The sequence below is a fragment of the Nymphalis io genome, chromosome 9, assembly GCF_905147045.1.
Source record: "Nymphalis io chromosome 9, ilAglIoxx1.1, whole genome shotgun sequence".
In the NCBI taxonomy this organism is placed as follows: Eukaryota; Metazoa; Arthropoda; class Insecta; order Lepidoptera; family Nymphalidae; genus Nymphalis; species Nymphalis io.
In genome coordinates this window covers 7,276,237-7,288,131 of record NC_065896.1, presented here as the reverse complement: position 1 = coordinate 7,288,131, position 11,895 = coordinate 7,276,237, and the positions used below count along the sequence as shown (strand labels likewise).

The 11,895-nt window shown below is 33.1% G+C and overlaps 2 protein-coding genes across 2 annotated transcripts; both read left to right on the top strand.

Moving 5' to 3' along the window:
- Positions 1-2,676: 2,676 nt before the first annotated feature.
- LOC126770901 (polyglutamylase complex subunit TTLL1-like) lies at positions 2,677-5,257 on the top strand. Its single transcript, XM_050490511.1, has 3 exons — positions 2,677-4,085; positions 4,260-4,402; positions 5,115-5,257. Exon 1 carries the CDS (start codon positions 2,677-2,679, stop codon positions 3,937-3,939), a length of 1,263 nt encoding a protein of 420 aa, XP_050346468.1. The 3' UTR covers positions 3,940-4,085; positions 4,260-4,402; positions 5,115-5,257.
- A 4,991-nt stretch (positions 5,258-10,248) lies between these two features.
- Positions 10,249-11,574, top strand: LOC126770575 (polyglutamylase complex subunit TTLL1-like). The gene has a single exon (XM_050490039.1). The coding sequence runs from the start codon at positions 10,270-10,272 to the stop codon at positions 11,572-11,574; it is 1,305 nt and encodes a 434-aa protein (XP_050345996.1). The 5' UTR covers positions 10,249-10,269.
- The last annotated feature ends 321 nt before the right edge of the window (positions 11,575-11,895 follow it).

Sequence of the window (11,895 nt, the reverse complement as noted above, 5' to 3'; positions counted from 1 at the left end):
TGGAATACACATGTGGCAGAATTTCAGTGAAATTAGACACATGCAGGTTTCCTCACGATGTTTTCCTTCACCGTAAAGCACGAGATGAATTATAAACACAAATTAAGCACATGAAAATTCAGTGGTGCTTGCCCAGGTTTGAACCCACGATCATCGGTTAAGATTCACATGTTCTTACCACTGGGCCATCTCAGCTCTTGTTTTTTTTATATTAGCCTCGATATAATCCCTTGGACCAAGCTAACAGCGAATGCCCATCCCTAGAATGGCGTCCTATCGAGTTTAATGACAAGATTTTCCCGCCTCTCCTCAGTTTCCGCTCGCTCAGCCACTGCACGTCCGTGGTATCCACCATGCACTGTACTATCATCTGCATAGCAATGTATGTTCCCAAGAGAGAGCATATCATTGATATGCAAAAGAAAGAGTGTGGGAGATAGCACAGATCCCTGGGGGACCCCAGCATTCACTACATAGAATTGTGAAGCGTAACCATCAACTAAAACACGAAGGCTACGCTTGTGTAGGAAGCTGGCAATCCAGGTGCATAGCTGAGCAGGCAGACCATATGCCGGTAGCTTGGAGAGAAGACTTCTGTGCCAGACCCTGTCGAAAGCCTTGGAGATATCGAGGCCGACAGCCAACGATTCTCCACGCTTGTCGATAGCTTCATCCCAGAGGTGCGTTACGTACGCTAGAAGCTAACTCACTTATAATATTTTATTTTATTAATGTTAACTTAATTGACCAGATACTGTCAACGGCCCACCCCCTGATTTTTATGTTGTAAATTTTATAATTTAAATTTTATAATCTCTATGACGAGTTTTAATAATGTAACGGTCTTGGTGAAATGAATTCCGTACACACGAGAATCCCGTGACAGCAGTTATGTAATTTATAAATCTAAGGAATATAAATTTTTATTTATGCTCATTTCAATATCTGAACTAGCCTTTATAAGCCGTATAACCTGTCATTCGCTAGCACACATTATGCCAACTTTTACATCTTGTATCGGACGCAATCTATAAAATTCTATTCTATATAATTAGTTATCTGTGACAAATCATAATATCTATACTAATATCAAATTTGAATGTTATTTTTGCTTAAGATAACTAATTTATTGAGAAAGATTATATATCATAACTTGACGCTATGAGACTCGGTGATGAAGTTGTAACTTTTAATGCAGGCGAAACTTCACAGAGCACCGAGTTTACAATATAAGTTTTGCATGTAAATAATATGTGGTTAACAGACGTAAATTTTAACCGAAGATTGCGGATTCAAGCTCGAACTATAACACTAATTTTTATTCATACATACATACATACATCATCAATGCTTCGTTGTCCACTGTTGGACATAGGCCTCTCCAATGGCACGCTACTAAGCTCAATCCTCAGCTTTCAATCTCTATTCGCTGCCAGCCACTTTGCACATATCGTCACTCCACCTAGCTGGAGGGCGTCCTACGCTACTTTTGCTAAGGCGTGGTCTCCACTCCAGAACACGTATACGCCAACGGTTGTCGGTTCTGCGACATATATGTCCAGCCCACTGACACTTCAGCTTATTAATCCTTTGGGCTCTTTCAGATCACCACATTTGGGATGCGATCCTTCAGAGAAACTCCGAGCATAGCTCTCTCCATAGCTCGCTGAGCGACCTTAAAATGGTTGAACAAACGCACTGTCAGTGTTTACGCCTCAGCACCGTAAGTCATAACCGGTAAGACGCACTAGTTGAAGACTTTAGTTTTCAAGCATTGTGGTATTCGTGACGAAATTTTTCATTCATCTTAAAAAATTGGACCAGCACGGTGGAATTATCTCTAAACCTTCTCCTCAAGAGGAAAAGCCAAACAGCTTTATAGCCAACATGCGAGACATTTACTTTTATAGGTATTGTTTTCATTTCTCGGAACGTGTTCAGAAATGATAAAGCAAAAATGGAAAACTGTACACGACGTTGTATAGACATTATTGTATCATACGATCAACGGAGTGTTTGAACACGTCGGGGAGCTCGGCTGGCGGTTTCATTCGGAAAGTCAATATTGATTCGAAGTGGCGATGTTTCATAGTGTGATTGCATTGCAAATAGTCTGTTATCTACATATTGAATGGAGTCTAATGGGTTGGGTTTGGGTATCCCACAATGCAGTGCATACTTCAAAACATAGAATGTTCAATGTATATGGGTTGCATAGGCGCATCATTTTAGTATTTTTTAGATTTCCCATTTTTATTTGCACTTTGAATATATTGATACTATGAATTTATATTCTCTTTATAGAGTTCAGCTTGTGGATAAATCCTATGTGTATGGATTTCAGAATAAAACTCTTAATACGCATTTAAAAAAAAAATGTGAATAAATATTTTTCAAAAAAGATTACCTATATTTCCATTTAAGGCTATTAATGTAATCGAAGACTTTGTGTTTTAAATAAAAATGCGTTTTATATAAGCAAATATAAAGTCACACTTAGTATCTTAAGTATCATTTTTAATAGATATAAAAAAAATATAAAAAAATGATATTTTATTTTTAATGGGGAACTGTTTTGTTATTATTATTATTTTTTGACATTAAGCAAGCAAGTAAATTTGACATTACACAAACCATTTATATGATCTTTTATAAAATATCAATAAAAAAATTATTATGACATTTTATAACAAATGTACAGACAGTGATAGTATAATAAGCAAACAAAGCAAAAGGCGATTAAAATTTGCAACTGATTTTGATAAGTCTATTGTAATAAACAGCTTTAAAATACGTGATTGGAAGCAAGTTTTACCGAGCGAAGATTGGAATATTTACTGGTCGAATACTCTCAACTGCCGTACCCTTTTCAATCATGAAAATGGATACAGATTTCAAGACAGACAGTTAATAAACCATTTCCCAAATCACTACGAGTTAGTACGGAAAGATTTGTTAGTGAAAAATATTCACCGCTATCAAAAGAACCTCCAGAAAACGGGTCACCCACTTGCCGAGAAAGTTCAAGAAACGCTTCTAAGTGCCTATAAAGTTACGCGATATTTATATTTAGATTTTATTCCTACAACGTATGTGCTTCCGGCAAACTACAGACGTTTTGTTGATGAATACCATAAATATCCACAATCGACATGGATCCTCAAACCGTGCGGAAAATCACAGGGCGAAGGAATTTTCTTGATAAACAAATTATCCAAGCTTAAGATATGGTCGCGACAATCCAAGAAATGTATTCCAAATAATTTACCTAGCAGAGACATGTACATTATATCGCGATACATAGATAATCCGCTTTTGATCGGCGGAAAGAAATTCGATTTGAGGATTTATGTTCTAGTGACATCGTTTCGTCCTTTAAAAGCTTATATGTTTCGAAACGGATTTTGCAGATTTTGTTCCATAAAATACAATTCAAATGTCTCGGAACTTGACAATATGTACATTCACATAACAAATGTCAGTGTGCAGAAACACGGCGAAGACTATAATAGTCAACATGGAGGCAAATTGAGTTTGAAAAATTTGAAGCTCTTTTTAGAGGGTACGAGAGGTCAACATGTAACAACACGTTTATTTGAGAACATAAATTGGATAATAGTACACTCCCTTAAAGCAGTTGCGCCGATTATATCAAATGATCGTCACTGCTTCGAATGCTATGGCTATGATATTATTATTGACGACAATTTAAAACCCTGGCTCATTGAAGTTAACGCTTCCCCTTCTATGACTGCGACAACGACAAATGATAAAATACTTAAATGTAATCTCTTTGATAATATTTTATCCGTTGTTTTACCTCCAAGCGGAATTCCTGACGCGCGATGGAACAAAACGCCCGACGCTAATGCTTTAGGAGATTTTGAAATACTAATCGATGAAGATTCCACTCTGAATGAAGATTTAACAGTTAAATAAAATACACTAAACAATTCTCAAGCGCAACCTTAAAATATGAATTTCTTGCTTTAAATTATTTTGTTTCGTTTGTATTTTAACCAGCAATAATTGTGCTTTTCGATAACGAAAAATACACATTTATTATATTCAAAATTACAAGAAAGGTTAGCTAAATTTTTAAATTAAAACCTAACTAGCTTATAGTTTTATTCCATTTTCAAAAAAATATCCTAATATAGAGCATATTATTAGTGTAAATGATTGACAACTTATATATAAATTAATAGCTAAGCCGTTAAATATTTCAAGTTGACAAATATGGTTAATTAATAACACAGAAATCAAGACTCTTCACATCAAACACCTTCAATTAGAAGAAACTGCGAACACTAATAAAACATTTATCAACCACACTACAAATCTAATTCATTCTAAGCCGTTGCAAATATTCGAAAGTCAAGTATGTCAGCTATACAAAGATGTTAGTCAATTTTAAAAAATACATTCCTTATAAAAATATCCCTTTTTATTTCCAAATATGAGATATTAATAATAGTCCACGGCGTTCAATCTCAAGAGAGATTAACGAACTGTACAGGACTTATTATAGTGTACAAGTGTGTACGTAAACACAGGTGTATTCTATTCTCTAACCCATAATCCGATGGGACGGCAATCCGATACGATCGGAAAGAGTTCAGGCGTAGGACCAACGGCTTTACGTGCTTTCCGAGGTACAGGAGTGAACCTATTTCCAACTTCCAGCCTCCGGGTTGCTTTTGAGAAATTTCAGACAGAAAAACTCAATAACTTTTTATAGGTCCGGCCTTAACTCTAGCCACTAGACCAACGAGGCAGTTACGAGATATTATGGATGTATTGAAACAAAATTTCTCATGACCAAAAATTGCTAAGGAAATAATTGAATTGTATAACTTTAAAGGATAAGGAAGCTTGTAACTATCGATGGGAGAATTATTTTCATGTGAAATGTTGAATTGTTGAAAATAATAATAATAATGTTATACTTTATTCATAAAAGTAAAACAATGTTAAAATATACAATCTTCTCTAGTTGGTCTTGTTATTAATAAACATATTATAATAGAAATCCTCAGGGTAAAAATAAATGTTTTTAATTAATAACGCTTTGATAAAATCGTATATTTGTAAAATTATTTTTAAAATTTCAGTATCTACGACTGAAGATGAAATGAAATTTTTCGGTCAGCACGTGTGCCCTGAGTTACGATCGGCCCGCAAGCCAACTTATAACAGAGCAGTGTTGGACGGAGCTTGAACAATATTTTTTACTATTGCGAAATTTTCTCTCGACTAAATGAAGCTGTATCTTGCCATCGGGTGTGCTTTATTGAATTTGAGACGTGAAATATACTTTTAACACAACTGCAACTGACTTACGAGTCACCTAGTTTTTGTGCTTTATAAATTGTTATGAAGTATGTACTTCTGGTAATTTCTGCATAACAAATAATCAAGTTTCTTTGTAAACGTAAATGTATTTGAAATATTTTCTTAATGCATCAATTTCTGCAAATAATTTTTCATTCATGATTATAATGCCTAAGTTTATAAATTAAAGATTATTAGCAATCAATTATTAGTCTCGAACTAATATGGCAAATAATTTATAATACCGTAATGTTTATACTACGACCTAGAAAGGCAACAGCGTTGCTGGCACGCCCTCTTAGGCGGGACATCGGTCCTGTAGAAGCTCTTTGCGCTGTATAAGCGCTGGCAGATAGTGATGTTTATTTAAAAAGTTTATTAAAGTCTATTTTTCTTACAGTGATTATAGCTCACCTCGCTGCTATATCAATTTTCAGCTTTCAAATATGCCTAAGCTCGCTTCATGCCAGTAGCTAGCATGCCTCTAAAAAGTGTAATTATTTATTTATTTGAGACAATATGACAAGACAATATGATATACAAAGTATCTATTTCTAAAAATACATTAAACTCTGAAAAATATTACAATGTACATTACATTTTCAGGCTAACTCATTATGTAAAAAAAATACTGTTACACACTGGCAACGGTGCTCACTTCCTCATTATAAACCAGTCATAGCTACGGTATACGGTATACTGTAGTCATAACATAATAAACTCGTACCCTCATATGTCAAACGCAAGTATTTTATTCGATAAAACAATATTTTTATTTCTTCAAGAAAACACAACCATTATTTTCGTATTATACAACCACAATCCATTTTCTATTTTCTTTCGCAAATACGGAACACATTTATTATGATAAATTTCTTTGGTTGCACATAAATTTACTTGCTTCGCTGAGCATTATTAGGGTGGCGTATGTGGGTTGCTTATTTCTATCTATACTGCGTATATTATCTCAAAGTAATTATTTTTCCTTAACAATATGAGTACATTGATTTAGCAGGATCATTACAGTTCCCACTGTTGGGCAAACGGTTTTCCTCCCGTTAAGACTTTAAATTTAACTTATTAAACCACATCGCGGTTACATTAAATACAAGTGTAATATTTTAGGACGGTTACAGGTTTCCTGTCATTTTAGACGATAAATACAAATTACGCACATTGCACATAACATAAAGGTGTATGTAAAATTTACGTGTTGTATTGTTTATTTGAACTGATATTTCATGGCTCTTTAGATATAATTACAAATATATTTATAACTCACAAGCAATGGAAAAAATATAGCATATACATAATAATTAATTAAAAAAATAACATAAATAAATTGCAAAGTGTCTATAGAGCATATTCAAAGCTTAGAAAAACGAAATATGAATTTTAAACAAAAGTGGTTAAATAAACACAGCATCAACACAAATTCAATTAATCCTTCAACGGCCAAGATAAAACCACTTCTGCGTAATTCCGCAGGCGTATGAGCGTAAAAATGAATTTACTACGCATGCACATTTAAAATCATGATGATGACAATGTAATGATAATTGCATTATTGTGGTACAATTTGTGTCCGCGGTTTATACGCGCGAGGACAACGAATACGCGACGGAAAATTAAAAAAAAAACGAATAGCAATATTTTCAAGTTTTTTTTTTCAGCCTTTTGCCGTCCACTGCTGGACGAAAGCCTCCCCCATAGAACGCCAACCATCCCGATCTTGGGCAGTCCGCATCCATCCCGAACCTGCCACCTTTTTTAAATCGTAATTTTCAAGTACTAATGTAATATTTCTCTTCCAATTACGTTTCCAGCTTATGATGACCACAATAATATAAAACTTTACATTTGTTATTAATTAAATGAATGCTTATTATACTGTACAGGATTAGATAAATGATAAGACAGCTTGGAGTATTCGTCGATTTTCATACAAGAAACACACATATAATGTAATCATGTATATTTTTAGTTGATTAAAATAAATAACTACTGAGTTTATCGTTTCGGTAGAATTTACATTCCGAACCGTTTTCACATTATTTTTTTTTTTTAAATTATGATTCAAAAGTGCTTAAATAACTTATATTTTAATATAGACTTTTAGAGTTCGCAGGATTATTCGCAGGATTGAACCCAACCCTTAGGTTGGGTAATCATTTAACATTCCAAGGCGGCTCGTATATCGATAAGCTGTTCTGACCTAATTTATAAATCATATATAAAAGTGAAACTGATTGAGAATAATATACTCCGTCCGTTAGTTTATAGATAGGAGGACGTCTGCGTCAGTCTTCAGTCAGTCTTGCCAGTATAATTTTTGTTAGGAACTGAAATTCTTACAGAATTATATATCTTTCATTAAAAAAACGTTGTAGTCTATAGCTCCATAGCTACAATATGTATTTAAAATAAATGTAATTCATATATATATGAATATATGTAAATATTAATATATATATACTTTAAAAACAATCGTTCAACATTCTGTTAACCCCATGTTTTAATCATACATTGATTTAGCTTGTGGCTGTTTAATTGATATCGGAATATTTGTTTTTTGATGTAAATTGTTAATGTGAAAGTTCCATTATATTATGTATTTAATGTAAATACGATGCGATACGATTTATATGTGAAAATAACCCTTATTTCAACTGTACCTATTTACATATATTACAATGTTATGTTGACAAATAGTCTATAGGTAAATGCATGCGGGAGGCAGAACGAAACGGAAATTGCTATGAATTGGAAACATCGTCACCCCATGCATCGCAGAATTCCAATGGGTATCCCAAACTTATGTACCTGCACACGAAATAATGTTTTGAATAATATTACAGTTTTTATTTACTGAAGTTGCGTTATTTATATCAAATGTAGCATTTGTTTAAATAATATTTATGTGAATCTCAGCCGAAAATTGCGAACTAACTACTTTACTAAATTTTTATATGCTTAATTTAGGCTTATGATTCATCTCATGCTCTTCGTAAAAGGAAAACACTAGGAAACCTGCATTGGTTATAGTCCATGTTTATTAACCGATACGGTTTAAAGAACCGTGGTGCAATTCAATTACTCGTTATGTACCGGAATTTTATAACAATTAAAGGTGTAGTAACTATTTATGTTTTTAATTAAAAAATATAAAGTACTGAGTAATTTGATAGATATGAGTAACATTCTATTAAGTCTTGTTTTCTTATTATTTTTTTAATTCAGTTGATGAACTGGCTAATGGCCCGTCTGATAGTAATAGCTGTGGTGGACAGTTCAATTTCGGTTGAGGATTGAAAATCTGTTGATTAGTTGATATCTAATCTAAATAATGGCAATCAAGTTAATCGTTAAGGATGAAACTTCAGTATATTATTGATATGTTATATTTCAAAATTTAATATTTAATTATATTATATTTATTATTGCTTTGTCTTCTGTCGTGTTGCAATATTTTTATTAATAAAATAAACAATCTTTAAAACCAATCTCTTTGGCAGAATATTTTTCTTTCAACTAGCGTAGATACACGACGTAGAGAAAAAAGATAGTCATACGTAAATCTGAATTGAGCTGTCGTTTGTGGACAGCGATTTGGCGACAAATTGATGGCATGTCGTTGAGTTCACCAGGTCACATACGAACTGTATCACGTTTTAAAGCAAATCTATTAGTATGATTATTGTGTGTTTGTGTGTGAGTGCGTTGTGTATTTTTTTTTAATTTTCTCTGAGTTGATTACCAACACATTACGTTACTTTTATGAAATATTCATATATTCAATTTGAGATTTACAGACCACATAGCAATAATATTACAATAATAAAATATCATTCAAAGTATTTAATGTGTTTCCAGTAATCCATAAATAAATAATTTAAATACAATTTGATTGTTATAATTCATCGACAATAACTGTTATAATAGGCTTAAAAAAATCTGGCTTTTTATTTAATAATAAATATTTTTAATAAATAAGAGACAATAATCTTCATACAGATTGATTTAATTATTGTCCGACCGGCCCATAGACTTCGGGATCAGCTTCGGCCGAAAGTTGTGGCGATAGCCGATTAATTGGCATCGGCTCCTGCTACTGCCAAAATCAACCTTCGGTCGGTGACTATTGATTGTACATACTCGTGCTACAAACGTTATATACATTTTGCAATAAACGACATATGTCGTTTTCGAATATGATTCATTTATGGGCTCCTTAATCTATCCTAAATATTTAATATTTATAATGTATACGTTAATAAAAAAAGTATATATAAGGAATTATAAGGCTTAATAGCATTTTATTATCAAAATATATTTGTTAATAAAATGATTTGAAATCAAATAAAAGAAAAATATTCCTTTATCTGAAGTCTATAAAGTTAGTTGTATTCTTACAGAATGTTGAACCTACACAATATATAGAAATGATTAGATCTGAAAAGAAGCGATTTGTAAATTTTCTAGAAGCACGTGTAAGCTATGTTATTACATTATGTCTTTCGTAGCAAGGTCGAGAGTGGTCGTCATTTATCACTCTCCGAGCTTACTCGTGACAAGCGAGGTAGTGACAGTTGCCTTGCCTTATCTGCTACTTTTTATTTTCAGTTTAGATTCGGCTTTAGTTTTTATACTTCGAAAGAAAAGTTTTTTTGGTATCATTTCATAAGTTTTTTTTCATTCTTGGAATAAAAACAAATTATTTAATTTTAAAAGACATTATTTTTTTTAAATGACAAACACGATTGCTATGTAACGATTCGTGAATAACTTCACCCGGATAAACAATGAGTAACAGCTGTTTGATCAATACGTTTCATGGAAACGATAGCTTTATAATTTAGTGTTTTGTTTCGTCAAATATCAACCGTTTCTAACAACTCGAAAATTATTCAAACTAATAATAAATACAATTCGAAGATGAATCCAGAAGGAAAGAAAATGGCAGCAAGCTTGTACGGAAGAGTGAATGCACCCACGGAGAGATGTCGAGTTAGTTTTTGTACCGATATGGAAAAATCAGTTTTGATGAGCAATTTCGAAAGACGTGGGTGGCATCAAGTCGGACCCGACGATGAATGGAATTTTTATTGGGCGTCAACTCAAACTTGTCGAAACTTGTTCAGCGTTGAAAGTGGCTACCGAATGAACGATAATCAAATGATTAATCATTTCCCAAACCATTACGAATTATCAAGGAAAGACTTACTTGTTAAAAATATAAAGAGATACCGAAAAGAATTGGAAAGAGAAGGTAGTCCATTAGCCGAAAAGGCCGAAGTTATTTTACATGGAGGACAAGTCGTTACGCGCTACGTTCATCTCGATTTTATCCCTGTGACGTTCGTTCTCCCGGCGGACTACAACATGTTTGTCGAGGAATATCGTAAATCACCGCAGAGTACGTGGATTATGAAACCATGTGGAAAGTCCCAAGGTACAGGAATATTCCTTATAAATAAGTTATCAAAGTTGAAAAAATGGTCAAGAGAAGCAAAGGCACCGTTTCATCCACAATTGAGTAAAGAGAGTTATGTTATTTCTCGCTATATTGATAACCCATTGCTTATTGGCGGTAAAAAGTTTGATCTCAGACTGTACGTGTTAGTGACATCGTTTCGACCACTGAAAGCTTACATGTTCCAGTTAGGATTTTGTAGATTTTGTACTGTGAAATATGACACCAGCGTGACAGAGTTAGATAATATGTACGTACACTTAACAAATGTTAGCGTACAAAAACATGGCGGCGATTACAACAGCATTCATGGCGGGAAAATGAGTGTTCAGAATTTACGCTTATTCTTGGAAGGCACGAGAGGGCGGGCTGTTACCGAGAAACTATTTGCCTCTATTCAATGGCTTATTGTGCACTCTTTAAAAGCTGTTTCGTCAGTAATGGCGAACGATAGACATTGCTTCGAATGCTATGGTTATGACATCATAATTGACAACCAATTGAAGCCATGGCTGGTCGAAGTTAACGCGTCACCGTCTTTAACGTCTACAACCGTTAATGACAGAATAATGAAATATAAGCTAATAGACAATATTTTGTCAGTTATTCTGCCACCAGAAGGCGTACCAGATGTACGTTGGAATAAAGTACCAAGTTTCGAAGCTCTTGGTAATTTTGATTTGTTGATTGATGAGGAATTGATGGAAAAAGAAGATTCTACAACTTCAAACAGCAAAACTTCCAAAACTAATAAAAATAAATCATAAAAAAGTAAAAAAAATACTACTAACCGCGCGCTTTTTTGTTACTTCTATAATTTTGTATAAAATATGACTTGTCTATTCATGTTTATTTTTTAAATATAAGATTTAAATGTACTAAATTACTTTAAATTACTTTTCAATTTTAAAGTGTCTTTGGGGATTTATTTTAAAATAAAATACCATGCTTGAGGAAAGATTTATTGTCATTGCGATTTTGGAAACTATTTTTTAATTTTTTTTTTGGCTATACAATAATTGCCACTATATATAAAAACATTGTAAGCATATATAATATTGTTGCAAATATATTATGACTAAATTGTA